This window comes from Gadus macrocephalus, chromosome 22 (assembly GCF_031168955.1).
Source record: "Gadus macrocephalus chromosome 22, ASM3116895v1".
NCBI lineage: Eukaryota > Metazoa > Chordata > Actinopteri > Gadiformes > Gadidae > Gadus > Gadus macrocephalus.
Genome location: NC_082403.1, coordinates 2571980 through 2593629, shown reverse-complemented (window position 1 = coordinate 2593629; position 21650 = coordinate 2571980). Strand labels below are relative to the sequence as shown.

General features: G+C 43.9%; 2 protein-coding genes and 3 long non-coding RNA genes across 8 annotated transcripts in view; 3 read left to right on the top strand and 2 right to left on the bottom strand.

Annotated features, from left to right (window-relative positions):
• Positions 1 to 16618, bottom strand: part of LOC132451407 (major histocompatibility complex class I-related gene protein-like) — a 79242-nt gene extending 62624 nt beyond the window's left edge. Inside the window, exons 1-5 of one of the 4 annotated variants that reach the window (XM_060043932.1) lie at positions 16459 to 16618; positions 13910 to 14176; positions 12811 to 13089; positions 12234 to 12573; positions 11123 to 11322 (exon numbers count right to left, since the gene is read on the bottom strand). In XM_060043932.1, the coding sequence (XP_059899915.1) occupies positions 11169 to 11322; positions 12234 to 12573; positions 12811 to 13089; positions 13910 to 14176; positions 16459 to 16513 (1095 nt within the window). In that variant the 5' untranslated portion in view covers positions 16514 to 16618 and the 3' untranslated portion in view covers positions 11123 to 11168. Of the gene's footprint in view, positions 1 to 11122; positions 11336 to 12233; positions 12574 to 12810; positions 13090 to 13909; positions 14177 to 16458 lie in introns of those variants that run through there. The other 3 variants (XM_060043933.1, XM_060043930.1, XM_060043931.1) reach the window with 3 other exon arrangements.
• Positions 1 to 21650, top strand: part of LOC132451379 (uncharacterized) — a 291272-nt gene that overhangs the window by 16065 nt on the left and 253557 nt on the right.
• Positions 447 to 1468, bottom strand: LOC132451513 (uncharacterized). Its single transcript, XR_009524126.1, has 2 exons — positions 1201 to 1468; positions 447 to 653 (listed from the first exon to the last, which is right to left on the bottom strand). It is a non-coding gene; the product is annotated as an uncharacterized LOC132451513 (long non-coding RNA).
• LOC132451516 (uncharacterized) lies at positions 7083 to 11128 on the top strand. Its single transcript, XR_009524129.1, has 2 exons — positions 7083 to 7211; positions 10864 to 11128. It is a non-coding gene; the product is annotated as an uncharacterized LOC132451516 (long non-coding RNA).
• Positions 15525 to 21650, top strand: part of LOC132451511 (uncharacterized) — an 82786-nt gene continuing 76660 nt past the window's right edge. Inside the window, exon 1 of the long non-coding RNA XR_009524124.1 lies at positions 15525 to 15625. This is a non-coding gene — a long non-coding RNA (uncharacterized LOC132451511). The remainder of the gene's footprint in view (positions 15626 to 21650) is intronic.

The window sequence follows — 21650 nt, the reverse complement described above, 5'->3', positions numbered from 1 at the left end:
GTTTGTCTGGCATTTTGGCAAAGACAGGTGTTATCTGAAACCTTATTCTCTTTCTAGTTCCATCGTGACTATTAGTTTGTGGACTGCTACACTTTGTGCGTTCTCCACTTTCCATCTTTATTTTGGAGTAAAAAAGTGTACATATCTTTGGCCTGGGCCCCCAAACAGCTGCAGTCATGTAGAACATTTTCCGTCAATTTCCTCAGAACATATTAAACCACACTGAGAAACAGCCAACAATACAAAAAACAGTGGTAAAAATCAAAGTATCTAACAAAATACTGATGTAGGCCTACATGTAGTCCTGTTTACTTAGACTGCTCGTTCATTTTCTACACAAAATACAACAAATAGTTAAAAACAAAATTATTATTTTTAAATCCCATTACATGAGTAATTGTTGTAGGCTTTAAACTTAAAAACTGTCTCTGACATTGCTTATATAATGCGTGTGTGTTTGTGTATGTGTGTGTGTTTGTGTGTATGTGTGTGTGTTTGTGTGTATGTGTATGTGTATGTGTATGTGTATGTGTGTGTGTGTGTGTGTGTGTGTGTGTGTGTGTGTGTGTGTGTGTGTGTGTGTGTGTGTGTGTGTGTGTGTGTGTGGTGTGTATGTCTGTGTGTGCCACCTTGCCCCCTTTCTGAATTGCAGCCTGTAAAGGGTTTAGCAAGATATGAAGGAAGAAACACAAGAAGAATCCAACCCAACAAGATGACTCATTGACGAGAAATGAAGGAAGAAAATAACCCTGTCTATTAGAGAACCACACAACAGTACAAACGTGATATATATATTTTTTCTCTGTTCTGTTTTAAAGATCGAATGAGGTGGGCCCCATACATATCTTCGCCTTGGGCCCCCAATTTGCTAAATCCGCCACTGCTTAACGTACACGGATTCCCTCCTAACTGTAGTTTAATGTTTGGTTCTGATAATAGATTGTACATTTGGGAACAACATCATCAAACCAGTGCACTGGTTTCGTTCTCACAGTTCGAATCCAGAATAAATGTTCTTACATTAGTTTAAATACTCACAGTAAAAGCTGAATCATGTTGTGGATTAATTTAACTCATTAGAGAGGATACTCAAATGCTTTTCAACCAAATTAGGGAATCTAAGCATCGTCTCTTCAGGGACCATGAACCAAACATTTTGGAAGGATAGTTTTGAAAAGTAAAAACTTTACTCAGTCTTACCTGAGGACACACCGTGACCAAAGACCAAAAGCAGCAGCCCTATCAGCGCCTTCATATCGATGTATTCAGAAGAACAGCTCGAGGAGATTATCCGCAGAGACGTGACTCCGAGTCCAGCATCAGACGCACTGACCAGGAAACATGCGGACAAGAGGAGAACTTCAAAGTGAAACTAACTCTTACACACACACACACACACACACACACACACACACACACACACACACACACACACACACACACACACACACACACACACACACACACACACACAGAAATTAGTATTTGTTTTCTAATACTTCTGCTGTTAATAAGGTTAGACGAATCGCTAGTGGTTTTTTCTTATGACACGGTGTGACTACTCATGTGGTGGTACTTCAGTGTGACCTGTAGGGGGGAGTATAACATCAAATAATGAACCATCACGCATCCAGTCTCGGGACCCATTAATAAATCCCAGAAGTCATTTATCAAGGAGAACTACTCCACGGTCGATGCATTGGAAAAGTGGCGGACTCAGGGGGGGGGGCAGGGGGGGCGACCCCCCCCACCCTCGTGGCTCAATGGTTGAAAAAGCGCGCTAAAGTGCACTTCAAGAGTGTCGAAAACGAGAGGAAATGCCTTATTGGAAATGCCCATTTCACGTGCAAAACATGATTAGGTGCCCTCTAGGGTGCTCCTTCATACAATAAGTTATGATGATGTGCCCTCTAGAACAAGAAAATTCAATGACGTGCCTTAATGAGTGCCCTTATAGTACCCTTCTGCCCGTCTGGTGCCCTTTTAGTGCCCCCTTTAGTACCCTGATAGTGCCCTTCTGCCCGTCTGGTGCCCTTCTAGTGCCCTGATAGTCCCCTTCTGCCCGTCTGGTCCTTCTAGTGCCCTGATAGTGCCCTTCTGCCCGTCGGGTCCTTCAAGTGCCCTTCTAGTGCCCTTCTAGTACCCTGATAGTGCCCTTCTGCCCGTCTGGTCCTTCTAGTGCCCTCCCAGTGCCTTTCTAGTGCCCTTCTAGTACCCTGATAGTGCCCTTCTGCCCGTCTGGTCCTTCTAGTGCCCTTCTAGTGCCCTTCCAGTGCCCTTCTAGTGCCCTGATAGTGCCCTTCTGCCCGTCTGGTGCCCTTCTAGTGCCCTTCTGCCCGTCTGGTGCTCCCATGGTTGAAAATGTGTGCTAAAGTGCCCTCTATGGTGGTGAAAATTAGAGAAAGTGCCTTATTGGCTGCCCTTTACACGTGAACGAAAATTAATGAGTGCCCTAGGTTGCCCCTGATGATGATGATGTGCCCTCTGGAGCAGGGGCGTTGCTAGACCTAGAGTTTTACTGGGGCACAGGCCCCCAACTGCCAAATTTTTTTTTTTACGTGTGCACAATATGAAATATATGGATACAGAAGGGTATGTACGAGCTTCAAAATTGTTGTCACTGTCATACTGTAGGGTATATTAAAGCACTGGTAAAGGTAAATACGCAAAGATGGATTCATGAGTACCGTACAATTATATTTATTTAAACACATACACATCTCAAAGATTTACAAATAAGGTAACTGACAAATAAACAAGAAGTCTCTTTATGACCTTCACCTCTTTATCAGGAGAAGTCTACACATCTATATTTATTTAGAAGCTGTGTGGAAACAGCATCATTTTGCCAGAACGACATGTACTAAAAAGGCAAGAAACAAGGTTTAAAACTAATAGAATTTCTGACTTAAGGTGAGGTGGCTCATTGCCACCAATCAACCTGGAAAATGTTATAGAACCATCAAAGCTCTTAAATTAAACTAAATAAGGCCATACACTACTGCATAGAGCCTTTTTAAATGATTATTTTTTCACTATTAAGCTGTATCGCCGCGCCTTCATGGTGGCAAAGCGGTCAATAACGTGGCTTTGACTCACTTTGCATAGTTGCTCCTTTTCAATGGACAAAAGAGAAAGTTGGTGAAGCCTTCCTTGCCCCATGGTTGACCTAAGCCAGGTGTGGAGCCTTCTCGACACACTGAAAGATCGCTCACAACTACAACTGTTTACAGGAATTGTGAGTGCAATGATCTGAATTATCTGTGTCAATGTTGGGATCATTGTTGGATCCAGTATGTTAAAAACACCCTGTATATCCATAATTTCCTTTTTTGTGTTAAGGAATTTTTTGTCTAGACAGACAATTTTTCATTCATTATTCATTTTCCGCGTGTGTGCGTGCACGCATGGTGTGTGTGTGTGTGTGTGTGTGTGTGCTATCAAACTACAGGCTACAGATGCTCAGTATTGAAAACTGGTGCTAATTATGTGGGCAACATTCTTTAACAGCAATCAAGTTGTCATTGTTTGTGTCAAACAAGTTGTGAATTTGTTGTAACGTTAAAAAAGGAGATGAGTTACTCTGGGCTTTTTCCAGCTCCCGTGGTTTCCAACGAATCATGATCAACAAAAAAACAAGGAATTGAAAGCTACTTACAATATGCCTAGGTTACATTAATTTCCCCTGATGGCAGCAATGTTCCACTTTCAGCTGGAATTCACGGTACATCAAAACCACGTGTCTTCTTTAGATTTCAGTTCCCTTTATTTATTCACACAGTTCAGCAGCGGCATTTATTCAGAATCAGAGCCCAAATTAAAGCTGCATTTAGGGCGACTATCACTACCCAGCAGAAAAATAGATGCACTATAAATGGTTTTGTATAGCAGTCACAAACATGAGCATAGTTGTGGAAATGCTGGTGTTAGAAAACATAGTTGACGGGAATTAATCGACTGTACAAATGTAGATTATTCATCACAAGAATTTTAATTCAGAAATCGAATAGGCTAATAAACTCTGAATTGTGAGATAAAATTCAGCATTCTGATAATAAAGTCAGAATACTTGGATAAAATCCGAATTCTGATAATTAAATCCAGCATTAAAGGTTCATTTAAGAAGGTTCTCACCAGTCATTTGTCGCCTGGTCGCAGTGTCGAGTTTTTTTTAAAAGTAGTTCACTAGTCGTAGCGTGCAAATAAATTGCAGTGTCAGAATTCTGAGAATTTTGTCAGCATTCAGATTTCCCAGAATTCTCTTACACTGCAAATTAAAGCGCTACTACTAGCAAACTAGTTTCAGCGTGACTGGAGAGAACTTCCTTAAATTAACCTTTAATGCTAGATTTGCATCAACGCTATTGTGTGAATTAGTATGGTTCTCTTTCATGGAAGCCGGAAGTGGGAGATTCCTTATTTTTTTTACCATTATTGTTTTATTGACAAATTTTTCCTACAGGGGATTGATAAAGTTCTATCTAGACTATTGAACAGAAAGAAACACTTGGTCATACTTTACACACTTTCAGAAGAGTCACGTGGACGAATCCGTAAATAACTGATTTTTTTCATTGGTTGTTGCGTTAAATCTTACCCAGATACAATAGGGCTATTTTCTGATTGGCTTTTATGTAGCCCCTTTCGTTTTTTGATTGGCTGGTAAGAGGCAGACTCGACTGAAGACTCCCGAGGCAGCAGGAGATGCACTTGATGAATCCTGCCGATTCCATAGCGAGAGCGGCGCTTCTGCAGATGAATTTAATAATGATCAATGGAATTTTACTGGGGCACTGGAGACTTTTACTGGGGCACGTGCCCCAGTAAAAAGGGGCTGACGACGCCTCTGCTCTGGAGCAAGAATATGGCAAACCGAAAAAAACATGTTGTGGTTAGCTATTGAGGTGCAGACGTTCCTCTCTTTGGTAGCTGACGAACGGGGAATGCGGGGCGTTGCTTTCATGTGGCGTCGCCATGACAAACAGCTACATCGAGTGGTACTTAAATCTCCACTGGATAACGAAGCAAAAAGCGGATAAAGAGTATGTCAGAACCCATAGTGGAAAAGCGCAATTAGATGCCAAGTTAGAAAAACGCAATATTTTCAGTTTGCATAATCCGTTTAAAATGTATATAAATATTTGAGCGTTCAAGATCATTCAAGTGTAGGTCGTTTCGTGCAAGAGAGACGATAATGGTCAGCTATCAGCTCAACATGAAGGAAAACTTCCTTAAAAGTTTCCGTAGCTGGATGTCAGCGGTCAAAGACTGTATGGTAGCGGCACATTGAATTGTCTCCAGTCTAATTTTTACTTAAATGTTAGTAAAGATGAAAGCAGTAAGGCATCCTCCTTTCTTTGGCTAAAATGTGAAAGTGCACAATGATGTGAACAACTCATTTTGGTGTTTATAAAGTCGCTAGAATAAGGGGAAACAGTGTCTTTGAAGCAAATTTTTTCCTGGGGGAGGACCCCCAGACCCCCCGTTTAAATTATGAGCCCAACTATTCTTTTAAGTGCTACATGGAGATGTTACAAGTGGCCCCAATGGGACCTTCAAGGCAGCGCTTGCTAAGGTTAGGGGATAGGACCTTCCAGGCAGCGCTGCCTTTAAGGCTCCGTTGGGGGAACAAAACACCATCAAGTTAGAAAAGCCACTGTGTCCGCTGGTGGGGCCCCATGTAGTCCAGAATGTGCCCTTTTTATTTTTTCGCCCCTGCCCTTCAAACAGTCTGAGTCCGCCACTACATTGGAATGTATGTCGAACTATATGCCGTGTATCCATCTACTTATTTCAAGGAAGATACTCTTCAGCAGAGAGAATTAGCAAAACAGATGAATGGGTGAGAGTGTGAATGGATGAATGGGTGAATGGTTGAGAGGTTGGATGGTGGAGGATGTGAATAGGTGAGTGTGTGAGCGTGTGAATAGGTGAGCGTGTGAATAGGTGAGCGTGTGAATAGGTGATTGTGTGAATAGGTGATTGTATGAATAGGTGAGCGTGTTAATAGGTGATTGTGTGAATAGGTGATTGTGTGAATAGGTGATTGTGTGAGCGTGTGAATAGGTGAGTGTGTGAATAGGTGATTGTGTGAATAGGTGATTGTGTGAGCGTGTGAATAGGTGAGTGTGTGAATAGGTGAGCGTGTGAATAGGTGAGCGTGTGAATAGGTGAGCGTGTGAATAGGTGAGCGTGTGATTAAGTGAGCGTGTGAATAGCTGAGCGTGTGAATAGGTGAGCGTGTGATTAAGTGAGCGTGTGAATAGCTGAGTGTGTGAATAGCTGAGCGTGTGAATAGCTGAGCGTGTGAGCGTGTTAATAGGTGAGCGTGTGAATAGCTGAGCGTGTTAATAGGTGAGTGTGTGAGCGTGTTAATAGGTGATTGTGTGAATAGGTGAGCGTATAGGTGAGCGTGTGAATAGGTGAGCGTGTGAGAGGTTGAAGGCGCGCCCCCTGACCGGCGGCCTCGTTGTAGTGCACGCTGACGCGGTCCAGCTGCAGGTCACTAAACATGGTATCACAATACCACGTTTAGCAGTATAATGTTCAGCTATACATAATCCACACTGCCGACACTCTGTCATCATTCAAAACGGCCCTCAAAACACACCTCATCACCATCACACCACCCTTGCTCTTTTAAAACTTTGTTTTGTGTGGACCACAGAGTGGACATTGGCACACACAGCACTGTCAAATGCTCATCAAGTCAAATGTATTCATTAAGCTCATGTTTATAAAGCGCACCGTCTCTGTATGCTCAAAATGTGGTTATGTTTTTGTTATGCCTCCTCTGTACTCGAAAAGCTCTTCCTTCCACTGGACGCTTGCAGACTCAACGCAGGAACAGCTGTTCATGGACACACTGTACCAAGGAGCCATTGGTTTGAATGCTGAATGCTCTGTGGAATAGACCAACATATACACAGAGAAACACTACTTTAACAGAATGCTGAATGCTCTGTGGAATAGACCAACATATACACAGAGAAACACTACTTTAACAGAATGACGAATGCTCTGTGGAATAGACCAACATATACACAGAGAAACACTACTTTAACAGAATGACGAATGCTCTGTGGAATAGACCAACATATACACAGAGAAACACTACTTTAACAGAATGACGAATGCTCTGTGGAATAGACCAACATATACACTGAGAAACACTACTTTAACAGAATGTGTCTACACAATGTGACATGTTTGTGTGTGTTGTTGAAATGAGAGTCAGAAGGAGGGAGAGAGTAACGGAGTGGGGGAGAAAGAGAGGGAGAGAGAGAGAGAGAAAGAGAGAGGGGAGAGAGAGAGAGAGAGAGGGGTTTTAAAATGTTTACAACTCAGGTTTTCCCCCCCGCAATGCTAAAATAAAAGTTGACAGTGGCAAGTGTTTTGTTAAAAAAGCGGTGTTGTTACATAAATTATGTCACACCTTAATTATACTTACACAAAAGATGAAAAGCCTGTTCTATTGTTAGACCATAATATTGTCAAATCAAGGCAAGTTTTGATGGGATTTCTATGCTGCAACAAGGCAGTTTACAAACGAAGGTGTTGTACTGTGCTGCTCCAAAACGTTGCCTAATAATGTGCCGAAGATGTTTATGTATTGTTTTTTTGTGTACCAAGTGCCCCGCGATGTTAACTGCATCAGTGTTGTGTTGGTCAATAAACCAAATGAAAAAAATATGCGAGTTGCATCAAATTAATTTCTGTGGAACCTTTTGACAAACTAGAATTATGATTCAATTATATGTATAAACAACTTAGTAAAAAATGATGTGGATGAGAACCTTATGTTTTAATCAATTTAACTTAATTGCATTATTTTATTGCTACAAATAAGATGCATGTTGAAAGGACAAATTTAAAATATGTAGCCTGCAACTATATTCTTTAAATCCAGCTTACATAATCGACAAACGTTACATTGTAGCTTTTAACTCAGCTAATACAATGTTATGGAACCTGTTGACCAAAGACATTTCATTGAGGTCAATGTTTCCTTTGGCCCCGGGGGTCCGGTTCTGTTCCAGTGCTGTTGAGGGAGACCTGCTGCCCCCCCTCCCTCCACTCCTAAGACGTCTCCCTCAGGGGTTGAAGGTCAGGGCCCGGATTCACAAAGCATTCTTAAGAAGAAAAAAGTTCTTAAGTAGCACTTTTTTCTTAACCATGTTCTTAAGACACAATTTAAGAAGATTTGATATTCTTGAATATTTTATGTTTTTTCTTAACTTTTTTCTCAACTTTCTTCTTAATTTTTTTCCTAAGTTCCTACGTTTTTTTCCTAAGAAAGTATTTAAGAACAAATGAGATTCTTGAAGACAAAGTTCTTGAATTTCTTCTCAAGTTTCTTCACAACTTTAAGAGAAGCCCTCTCCATTCTTAAACCAGCTGCAGTGAAAAGGTAAGTCTTGATATGTATTTACTTTGTATGACATTTTTATTTATTTATTTAGTATTTAGTAGTCCTAGACAATGTATTTGTAATTTATGTAGGTCAGAGTATTTTTTATATATATTTTTTTAATGTAGCCTAGCTTATTTTGGCAGTTGACATAGTTTAAATGGACACTTCAGTCTGTGTGACATGTGTGCCTGTTGATTTCACTACAATGTACTCTTAGTAAATCATGGAGACCATTATTGATGCGTGTTTCTACTTAATTTACATTTACATTTAGGGCATTTAGCAGACGCTTTTATCCAAAGCGACTTAAATCGGTTAATAAATCACTATGAACATATGTTTTTAAGTAGGCCAAGTTACTGAAACCATGTCCTTACTATTATTACTTTTAGATGGAAGTTCTTTGGGTGGCAGCTAGGGAGAGAATCCACTAGCCCTCCAGACCATGTCTTAATTAGACAGTATAGGCTCTCTAGGCCAGCCATTCTTTTTCTAGCTGATAGCTTATCAATTGATCTGAAAAGAGAAACAGGGCGATCAACACCACTTCCAGTGGTGTTGCAGATTATGGCTGCCCTGAGGTTCTATGCCTCTGGGTCTTTTCAAACGGTGGTGGGGGGCACACTGGGTGGAAGCCAGTCCTCCGTTAGCAGAGTGGTCAGAGATGTTTCAAATGCACTCTGCAGAAGAGTAGGCAGTTTAAAGAGTTTCCTACAACAGATGCAGAATGTATTACAGCCAAACAACAGTTCTTCAATATAGTCGGATTTCCAAATGTGCTGGGGGCAGTTGATGGGACACATATTGCAATCAAAGATAATGTTATTCATTTTAATTTTTTTGCAAATCAGTTTATTCTGTTTATGAACGTATCAGCTTGAATCAAAAAACATTTCACGTGGTGCTTGAAGTGTTACCTTAAAGGGGTAGTTCGGAATTTTGGACATAGGGCCTGATTCCCAAGTGAGCATTGGTATTCTATATCACTGGAGATAGTCCTTCTAGTTGCAGAGTTCGCTCGTGCTAGGCTAGCGCACGGCAACGGGCAATGCTAGCCTGCTATTAAAAACAGTCTTACCCACTCCACAGTACACCCGAGGTAAATCAATTATAACGCCAGACTATAGATTTAAATGTCTGTGTTGATAGAATAATGTTAGAAATAAAACTAACCTTGCATCGCATGAATCATCGAGGGACTACTTTCTCAGCAGAAGCGGAATTTTACTATGCGCTGGTTAGGTTTGTAACCGAATCACGACAGAAGAACGTAAACAGAGAAGCGTGGGACAGAAGCGCAATTGAACGACTAGGCAACATGATGGTTCAGTGTGCTTTTAGAAATTGTAGAAATAAACGGTACAGATGGGCACCACAAAGTTTCCACCAATTTCCAGTGCGAGATCCAGAAAGGACTCAACTGTGGCTTGTTGCTGCTGGCTTGGTCATCAAAACAACGCGGCTCGTACACGTACGGTTCGTTGGATACAACAAATTCCTCATAATCGTCTTCAAAAGCAGATGCATCGCTAACTCCTCAAAACGTGGACATATCTTGTTAATTGAATACGGTTATAGAATTCCTTCGTTCACTGTACTCTGCGTTTGTAGCAATGACAGCGGCAGGTAACCTAGGTATCAGTCCGCCGCTGCCGTAGCCTACGTACAGGAATATAAACACTGCTGCTGAGACCCCGCAATTCCCTCAAAATGCAATGCAATGCAAGGTTGGTTTTATTTCTAACATTATTCTATAAACAGACATTTAGATTTATAGTCTGTCGTTATAATTGATTTACCTCGGGTGTACTGTGGAGTGGGTAAGACTGTTTTTAGTAGCAGGCTAGCATTGCCCGTTGACGTGCGCTAGCCTAGCACGAGCGAACTCTGCAACTAGAAGGACTGTATGAAATGTGTTGAAAACTGTCTCCAGTGATGTAGAATACCAATGCTCACTTGGGAATCAGGCCCTATGTCTAAAATTCCGAACTACCCCTTTAAGTATGAATTATTCCATACATTTTAATTCCATAGGCACCAAATGATGAGGAGGAGGCCTTTGTAAATAGGAAAAATGTCCACTGGATAAACACACAGGTCATATGTGATGCAACGCTGCGAGTGACAGACCTTGTTGCGAAGTGGCCGGGTAGCACCCACGACTCCTTTGTTCTCATGAATTCAGGAACAGGCATTACATTTAATGAGGGAGAAATGCCCGGTGGTTGGTTGTTAGGTGAGAACTACACATGAATTCTACTTTAGGTTAAAACAAAAAACACACTGTATTGCCCTAACCAATGTCCTCTATGACAGGAGACAGTGGCTATGCCTTAAGGCCATGGTTGATGACACCCATCCTTCACCCTGCAACAGAGCCAGATGAGCGCTACAGCCGGGCACAACGAAGAACACGTAGTGTTGTGGAGAGGTGCATCGGGGTAGTGAAGTCAAGGTTTAGGTGTATCGACCGTTCTGGTGGAGTGCTCCAGTACACTCCTGAGAGGGCATGTACAATTATTACCTGTGCTTTTATCCCCCACGACATCTGCATTATGTACCGCTTGCCAATCCCTGACCTCCCAGATGATGATGACCCCGAGGGAGATGTCCCAGTCCCTGCCCCATGTAACACTGGCATGCAAGTGAGACAAGACCTCATAAGGAGGAGATTCATGTGAAGAAAAAACACAATAAACCACACATGAAAACCTCTGAGTGATTGCTGTTTTATTCTAGGTTCAACGTTTTTTTTTTAATCAGACTTGGCTTGGGCAAGGCGAAGCTTCTCCCTCTCGACGAGCAGCTTTTCCCTCTCCACCTGCAGGAGTTGCTCCTGAGTACGCCTCAGCATTCTAACTTCCTCCAAAAGCTGACGCTGAAGGGAGACCACGTCCACTGTGCTGCGTCTGGATGTGGCAGCTGTATGAAAGGTTTCTGAGATTAGCTGTGATAATGTCCATAACCAATAAATAGATAAATCTACACTAAACACTGACAACAGCACGACTCGTACGGCTATGAAGAGGTAATGCAGCTACAATAAAAACTGGGAAACTTTCATTTCCTGGGTGAAACCAGTGCAAGGTGAATCTGGTAACGTTTTATGTGAAGTTTGAAGAGTCATTTTTCCGTTTCAAACGGAGGAGATGAATACGACGTGAAACGACACAGACAATGCGAGACTCATAAAAAAAAAGTAGGTTTTCTCATGTGAGAGAACTTGGGAAGTATATCTTATAAATAGGATATATTTGTTAGTTGTTCTTTTGCAGGCTGTTACTTGCTACTGAATCAACCAGATGGCAAAGCATAGTAATGTTATAAGCAAAGGGGCATAATAGATTTTGTTTTATTTTTATAAATGTTCTTTTAGACTACCTCGATGCATTGGAATCCCACATTGTCCCACACAAACGTAGTCTTTGACCCACATCTGGTGAATTGGGATCTGGTCACCCTACCTGAATGGGCCCAATCTTATTTTGAATTTTGACCGTGGCACAAATGCAGACAGAAATCGGCTTTAGGAACCGTTGAGTTTGTTGAAACCGAGTTCTGGCTAATTTGGATGGAAACACAGCTTTTCATTATTAACACAGCGTCAGTGTAACTATTCCTCTAGAATCTGTTCTGGAGCTCAGGGTCACTCAGGGACTGATCTGAGCCTAGCCCTATTCATAGAACTCATTTACCCACAATCCACCATGTTCTCCTGAATTGAGCTACTCCTGAGAGCTGTGTGTTTACCCAGTAGCTTCAGCAGTGTCCAGGTACACCTGGCAGTGGTTGTGATGAGGTCAGGTGGAGGTGGTGAGACATGTGTTCCCCCCCTCCATCCCCTCCAACACCAGTCTTACCCCCGTTGGTCCTGATGAGGGCGGGGTCCAGGGGGGTGGAGATGTCCTCGATGCCTTTCAGCTGGACCACACACTCGTACCTCCCCCAGTCCTCCTGTGGGACGGCCGTGAGGTTGAGGTCCACGCTGACCTGGAAGGTCCCGTCGTGGTTGGGGAGGACCTCCCCGGGGTCCACCTGCTCATGGAGCTCCAGGCCGTCTCTCCTCCAGAACACCACCACCCTGTCAGGGTAGAAGCCTGTAGCATGGCACACCACTGGGGAGGAGGGGCTCCTCTGGAGCAGAGACACCCGCGGACGCTCTGGAGAGAGAAGAGAGAAGAGAGGAGAGAGAGAGAGAGAGAGAGAGATTATTTCATAATGTAAACACGTGTTCTTGTCATGTAATATATATATATAATATATATTCTATATTTGATATTCTTCCAAAAAGCTCTGACCTGCGTCCCCTGCGGGGGGGGGGGGGGGGGGGGGGGAGAGAGAGAACAGTGACTCAGAGACAAGAGTCTGTCAACGCCCAGCAGGTCATGTGACTCTACCTGTTCTCTGCAGAGTGCTCTTCCCATAGGCCAGGTACCTCTTCAGCCAATCAACACACTCCTTGGTGAGGTAGTTCTTCCTGTGTTGATTCAGAGCTCTATCCTGATCCCATCTCAGTTTGGTGGTGACAGCCTGACGTACTGGAGCGACCCAGGTCAGGGTCTTCAGGTCGAACGCTATGAAGTCCTCTCCATCATAACCAAACTGGTGATAACCATCAGTAGAATCATCCTCATCATCCCACTCACAACCACACATGAACTGAAACATGTGGGCACCTGAGAGAGAGAGAGAGAGAGAGAGAGAGAGAGAGAGAGAGAGAGAGAGAGAGAGAGAGAGAGAGAGAGAGAGAGAGAGAGAGAGAGAGAGAGAAGATGTAATTTATGTAATTTTTTCATTAACAATAAATACACACGGCGCCACAACACAAACCATATGAGCATTACTATAAGATAACTCATTATGATAAATAAATGAAACCACAGAGAATAAGAGCAGCCAGAGTCTTTGGACGGATGTGCCTCTGCCTCAGGTGACCCGCGGGCCGTTTGACACGGAGCCTCTTCAGAACACACCCCTACACTACCACCATTTTTTTTCGACATTTTGCCGTTGTTGACGGCGATGAGGCGATGAGACGACCGTGGCTGTGGGGTCATGGGGCCGCGGGGCCCAGCTACCACTAGTGGCCCTCTTCTCTCTTGGCTCATGATAGGCCTCTGATCTTTGTAAGCCCCAAACTAAACATCACATTGTCTGGGGCCTTCGCTGATTGGGGGGGGGGGGGCTATCATGGGCCTATCATTAGTGCAGCTCATGATAGACCCCCGATCGGCGAAGGCCCTGGGGCTTCAGCCCAGGCAAGACCGGGCATTAAGGCGGCCTTCAACGGGCGGGGTGGTGTGTGTGTGTGTGTGTGTGTGTGTGTGTGTGTGTGTGTGTGTGTGTGTGTGTGTGTGTGTGTGTGTGTGTGTGTGTGTGTGTGTGTGTGTGTGTGTGTGTGTGTGTGTGTGTGTGTAGGAGTATGGTGGATCTTTATCCTGGGGTTGAATGATGGATATCTCCATGTGAGAGGTCAGACAGTAGATATAAACTTACCTCCTGTCTGGTTAAAGCGCTGCTTGGCAATCCCAATGTTGGCTTTGAAGACCTGCTGGGTACCCTGAGCCGTTCCAGTGTTCCTCTCCAGGTAGTTGGGGTCATCTCTGATGACCTGCTCCATCCAGTCCTCTTTGGGGACTACTCTCTGGGTGTTGCTGTCATAGTAGTTAATCTGAACTCCATCCACCATCCCAACAACAACAAACTCTGGGAAGGCTGTGAGTCCAGACGACCCCGTGAGGAAATACTGCAGAGAGTGAAGCACTGTAGACAGACAGACAGACAGGTTAATACGGTACATCACTGCAGACAGACAGACAGACAGGTTAATACGGAACATCACTGTAGACAGACAGACAGACAGGTTAATACGGTACATCACTGTAGACAGACAGACAGACAGGTTAATACGGTACATCACTGTAGACAGACAGACAGACAGGTTAATACGGTACATCACTGTAGACAGAGAGACAGGTTAATACGGTACATCACTGTAGACGGACAGACAGACAGGTTAATACGGTACATCACTGTAGACAGACAGACAGACAGGTTAATACGGTACATCACTGCAGACAGACAGACAGACAGGTTAATACGGTACATCACTGTAGACAGACAGACAGACAGACAGGTTAATACGGTACATCACTGTAGACAGACAGACAGACAGGTTAATACGGTACATCACTGTAGACAGACAGACAGGTTAATACGGTACATCACTGTAGACAGACAGACAGACAGGTTAATACGGTACATCACTGTAGACAGACAGACAGGTTAATACGGTACATCACTGTAGACAGACAGACAGACAGACAGGTTAATACGGTACATCACTGTAGACAGACAGACAGACAGGTTAATACGGTACATCACTGTAGACAGACAGACAGACAGGTTAATACGGCACATCACTGTAGACAGACAGGCAGGTTAATACGGTACATCACTGTAGACAGACAGACAGACAGGTTAATACGGTACATCACTGTAGACAGACAGACAGACAGGTTAATACGGTACATCACTGTAGACAGACAGACAGACAGATTAATACGGTACATCACTGTAGACAGACAGACAGGTTAATACGGGACATCACTGTAGACAGACGGACAGACAGGTTAATATGGTACATCACTGCAGACAGACAGACAGACAGACAGACAGGTTAATACGGTACATCACTGTAGACAGACAGACAGACAGGTTAATACGGTACATCACTGTAGACAGACAGACAGACAGGTTAATACGGTACATCACTGCAGACAGACAGACAGACAGGTAAATACGGTACATCACTGTAGACAGACAGACAGACAGACAGACAGACAGACAGACAGGTTAATACGGTACATCACTGTAGACAGACAGACAGACAGGTTAATACGGTACATCACTGTAGACAGACAGACAGACAGGTTAATACGGTACATCACTGTAGACAGACAGACAGGCAGGTTAATACGGTACATCACTGTAGACAGACAGACAGACAGGTTTATACGGTACATCACTGTAGACAGACAGACAGACAGGTTAATACGGTACATCACTATAGACAGACAGACAGACAGGTTAATACGGTACATCACTACAGACAGACAGACGGGTTAATACGGTACATCACTGTAGACAGACAGACAGACTGACAGGTAGCTGTACATCACTATAGACATACAGACAGGTTACGACAGACAGGTTAATACTGTTCATCCCTCGAGACAGAAAGGCCCATGGCCCCTCCCCCTGCTCTATGGCTCCCCCTGTCCAATGGCTCCGCCCCCTGTCCCATGGCTCCGCCCCTGGCCGTCCAGGTAATGTAGGAACCTTCAGTATGATCTTATTGACAGCCAAACATCTCACTGTAGCCTACAGCGCTGGCTGTCCAGACCTTCAACTACAACACAACCTGCTGCCTCTCAATCATTACTGCTGACATGAATAATAAACTATTATTTGGATAACTATTTCAATGTTTACGATTGGTAAACATACCAAGTATATTGTTGAATTTCCTTCTTTGATTACTACCTTCACATTGCCATCATTGGAATGATAATAATTAATAATAGAATCATATAATTTAATATTTCATAAAAATATATTGATAGCAATGATAATAATTGTAGTGTGTCTGCAATATGTGAGCGTGTGTGTGATGATTCTCCAAGAACGTTGAAAATGTATTAATAAGATAACTCTGCGTGTTGATATAATACTTAGGGTTGAAAGTAGACTTAAAGTTCACATCGGATTCCTTCCTAACTGAAGTTTAATATTTGGTTCTGATAATAGACCATCAAACCAGTGCGCTGGTTTCGTTGTCACAGTTTAACCCTAAATAAGTGTTCTTATATTAGTTTAAATATTCACAGTAAAAGATGAATCATGTTGTGGATTAATTGAACTCATTTGAGAGGATAATAAAATGCTTTTCAACAAAAGTAGGGAATCTAAGCGTTGTCTCTTCAGGGACCATAATCAAACCTTTTGGTAAGATCGTTTTGAAAAGTAAAAGTCTTCAGTCTTACCTGAGGACACACCGTGACCAAAGACCAACAGCAGCAGCCCCGTTAGCGCCTTCATATCGATGTATTCAGAAGAACAGCTCAATGAGATTATCCACAGAGACGTTACTCCGACTCGAGCATCAGACGCACTGACAAGGAAACCTGCGAACAAGAGACGGATCACGAGGGAGAGGCCGGACTGGACCAATAGGAATTCAATTCGGCTCTGAAGTGAAACTCAAACACACACGTAGGAGGAGGCCCTGCTGGAGCTCCGCAAGAAACACCGTCTCCTTCATAAGAGTACACGTAAGAGGAAGAAATGTAAAATGCTAAGCTAATAAGTCAACTCTGGACCTTTTTTCTTTTTTTCATAAAGTGTGGAAGTAATGAATTAAAGCGCTCTCATTTTATTTTAAAGTAGACTAATTGCTATGTTGGTTTTTTAGGTCCAGAGTAATTTACCATTTGTCATTGCTGTGTTTCCAGGGTGGGGTAAGGGAATGGAAGTGTGTGCTAGGTGTATGGATGTGAACGTGTGGAGGAGGGGGTGACGCGGCGGATGCTGAGGTAACGTGAGAAAAAAAGAGGCTATGGGCATTGGTAAACCTTATTTCAATTTAAATGCTTTGAGAAGCTGGTCATGAAACACAATAAAGCCTCCATACCGCCATCATTAGATCCTAATCGGTTTGCTTACCGGAAGAACAAGTCAACAGAGGATGCCATTGTCATTGTGTTACACACTCTACTAGAACATCTTGAGCACAGGAACACGTATGGGAGACTCCTTTTTGTTGACTTTAGTTCAGCCTTCAACACTTGGCTTGAACACCACATTATGCAACTGGATTTTGGACTTTCTAACACACCGCACACAACATGTCAGGATTGGCAAGCACGTCTCCCTCCCCCTGCCCATGAACACCGGGGTCCCTCAGGGTTGCGTGCTCAGCCCACTTCTCTACACTCTTTTCACTCATGACTGCTGCTCCTCTTCTCCATCTACCCTCATAGGGAAATATGCTGACGACACAACGGTACGTGGCCTCATCACAGGAAGTGATGAGACCTCATACAGGAGGGAGGCCGAGAGACTGGGAGAGTGGTGCGGTGATCACAACCTGGTTCTCAACACCACCAAGACCAAGGAAGTGATCATCGATTTCCGCAGGGCCAGAAAACAACAGCCACTCTCCACTCCTAATCGGAGGGGAGGAGGTAGAGAGGGAGTCCAACTTCAAGTTTCTGGGCGTGACTGTGGCCGATGATCTGTCCCGGAGGACCAACATCCCCTCTACCGTGGGTAAGGCACAACAACGCCTCTTCTACCTACCCGTTCATGTTAAGAGGAGCGTGGATCCATCACTCTCGGGAAACTAGGCCCTGGTCCGTTTTGTATAACAGAGAGATATGGGTTTGATTAAATATCTATACACCTGGAAAGCAGAAAACTGTACAGACCGGACCAAAGTCAGTTACCTCCATGCAACCCAATATTTGGTTAAAAAGGAAGAAAAAAATTATGGCAAAATATGAGGTAAGTAAAACTATGTAATCAAATCAACTAAAAATGTAAGGTGAGAGAAATCGACAGTCGACATGTTGGCAGAGATTCTCTGTCAACTTTCGTGTTTGACGCTCGCTAGGCTTTGAGTATGAAAATATCAGAATTGGCTCCTTAGCACGAATCTCAGCACCAGCCATTAGGACCAATTATATTAAACAGAACCAAACCTAAAATCCAATCTTTGGATGTGTGCTGTCCATGGAACACGCTGGCGTAAAAGGACCTGAATGGGCCTAATCTTCGCAGGAATTTTGACCGTGGCGGAATCGCAGACCGAAATCGGCTTAAGGAACCATTTGGTTCCTTGAAACCAAGTTCCAGGTAATTTGGGTGGAAACACAGCTTTTCGTTATTAACACAACGTCAGTGTAACTATTCCTCTAGAATCTGTTCTGGAGCTCAAGGTCACTCGGGGACTGATCTGAGCCTAGCCCAATTCATAGAACTCATTTACCCACAATCCACCCTGTTCTGCTGCAGTGAGCTACTCCTGGGAGCTGTGTGTTTACCCAGTAGCTTCAGCAGTGTCCAGGTACACCTGGCAGTGGCTGTGATGAGGTCAGGTGGAGGTGGTGAGACATGTGTTCCCCACCTCCATCCCCTCCAACACCAGTCTTACCCCAGTTGGTCCTGATGAGGGCGGGGTCCAGGCGGGTGGAGATGTCCTCGATGCCTTTCAGCTGGACCACACACTCGTACCTCCCCCAGTCCTCCTGTGGGACGGCCGTGAGGTTCAGGTCCACGCTGACCTGGAAGGTCCCGTCGTGGTTGGGGAGGACCTCCCCGGGGTCCACCTGCTCATGGAGCTCCTGGCCGTCTCTCCTCCAGAACACCACCACCCTGTCAGGGTAGAAGCCTGTAGCATGGCACACCACTGGGGAGGACGGGCTCCTCTGGAGTAGAGACACCCGCGGACGCTCTGGAGAGAGAGGGCGGGGGGGGGGGGGGGGGGGGGGGGAGAGGGGGGAGAGAGAGAGAGAGAATGAGGACATGCACCGTGGTGTGCTGAATCGATTTCGTCTGTAAAGTCACGTCACACACTGACTCAAATATTGATGTTTGGTTTAAGTTTAAGGATCCGACTGCCCTTTGTCCCTTCAGAGACAGCGATTTATTTACTGCACAGATTGCGTTGGACAGCCCGGCTCTGGGAGTATTATGGGATGCCGCCCCCTGTGTCAGGACTGTGGCGTCCCCCCGCTGTGTGCTGGCTCCACAGGAGCGTTTGGACCGCTCGCGTAGGGCGCTGAAATGGCCAGCAGCGGCCCTGGGTGGTCGTGTTGGGGAATGAAGAACCCCCGGACTGGACCCGCCCTCACCTGGGGAGGACAGAACTGAGACGCAGCTACGTGAGCGGCTGAACACGCGTTGGAGCGCAACGGCTTCGTGAGGCCGGGGATGCTCCCCAGCCTCCCGTTGGTGGTGCGGGTCAACGTGGGCGTGTGTGTGGAGGACGGCTGGTCGAGGCAGCCTCACCTGGCCGGCTCTGACTGGAGTCTGGGGCTGGTGAGGCGGCACACCTGTGGTGCGTTGAGTAATCAGAGGGCAACAGGTTAAAGCAGCCGTCAACACGCAGAGAGTTCTCCTCGGTGGAAACATGGAATGGATGAATGAATGAATGAATGCATTTTATCGGTCATAGCCAAAGGGTAAGGGCAGAAGCTTCAGCTTATATCGAGTAACAAACAAAATGTCATACGTACAGTGTGTTTGCATATACATGCATACACTTACCTACATAAAGACACATACACGCCTACATATACCCATTAGGGTCAATACTTCTATCCCGTAAATTTCCACCATAAGATGGATAATATCCTAAATAAAGATCAAATCAAATCAAATTGATTTGATTTATTTATATTTATGGATGATATCCATGATGAGAATAACGCTGTTGATCACCATCACCCTTATCAGCATTCTCATAGCGTGATACTACCGGTACCAGGCCCTGGATCAGTACCACCAGACCTCCACAATGCACCGGTCCACCAACACTCCCAGCCTGGGCCCTTGGCCTGCAGGAGCCCAGCAGAAGCCCCCTAGCTGGAGGGTAGACCGGACCTGGATGCAGTCACTTCTTAGAAACATTTTCAAATTTAATGAGATGAGACGTATCAAACTGTAGATAAGATTGTAATCGTATATTATTGATCTATTATTGGGATTCTGGTCACTAAAGATCACACACAAAAGGCTTTGGTCTCTTCAGTTTATGTACAAATACTACTAAACTGAGTACTGCTACTTTGTGTGTACTTTGTTTTATATTTATTATGTGTATATATGTACAGTATGTATGTAATACATACTGTACTACATACAGTATGTATTACATACATGGCAGATGTCAGACATTAGATATAAACTTGCCTCCTCTCTGGTTAAAGCGCTCCTTCTGAGTCTTAAGCATGCCTTGGAAGTCCTGCTGCTGACTCACTAAGTATCCAGTTTCCCTCTCCAGGTAGTTGGGGTCATCTCTGGTGAGCTGGTCCACCCAGGCCGGTTTGGGGACAATTCTCTGGGTGTTGCTGTCAAAGTGAAAAAACTGAACCTCATCCATCGTCCCAACCGCAACAAACTCTGGGAAGGAGAGAGTCCAGACGACGCCATGTAGGAAATCCTCATAGTGGATCCATAATTCCCAGCGATGTGAACGCGCCATAATATGTACATCCCAGCAGATAGACAGGTATATGGCCCCTCCCCCTGTCCTATGGCTCCACCCCCTGGCCGTACAGGCAATGTGGGAACCTTTTGTTTATTAAAGAACATGATTTAATCTAAATTATTATTAATTATTTTGATTCTAAATTCAACAGGAATTTGGCGGGAACCCTCAGGTTGGATTTGTTTGTACAACCTACTAATGGTTAAACAAGAAGAGTGGAAATGGGATTAAAAGTATATTTAAACAGAATCACTCCAAACTGAAGTTTAATGTTTAGTAGCGATAATAGATTATATTTATTTGATTCATGAACAACTTCATCAAATGAATATGCAAAGTCAATGATTAATCATGTTGTGGATTAACTGGTCGCATTTTGGATGATAAGCGAATGGTTTTCAGTTTTACAAGGAAATCTAACAACTAAATGTCTTCTATTCAGGGACCAGAAACAAACCTTTTGAAACGTTTGAAAAAAACTATTGAATAATAGTCAACTATTGATTAATAGTCAACTATGGAATAATAGTTTTGAACAGGAAAAACTGTCATCAGTCATATCTGAGGACACATCGTGACCAAAGACCAACAGCAGGAGCCCCGTTAGCGCCTTCATATCGATGTATTCAGAAGAACAGCTCGATGAGATTATCCACAGAGACGTGACTCTGACTCCAACATCAGACGCACTGATGCTCACACACCGTTACAGCGACCAAGTTTCATGTAACCCTTAATGAATTGTTCTTACAATATTATGTTCAGCTGGCTTTAATATTTATTCAGCATAACATCATTATCAACAATGTTCAGCTATACATAATGTTCACTTATACATAACGTTCAGAAAGATATAACGTTCATTTATATATAATGTTCAGCATATTTTTTAGCAATATCTAATCTTCATCCATATATATGTTTAGATGTATACAGTTCAGCTAAATGTGTGTTGATATGTGTGTT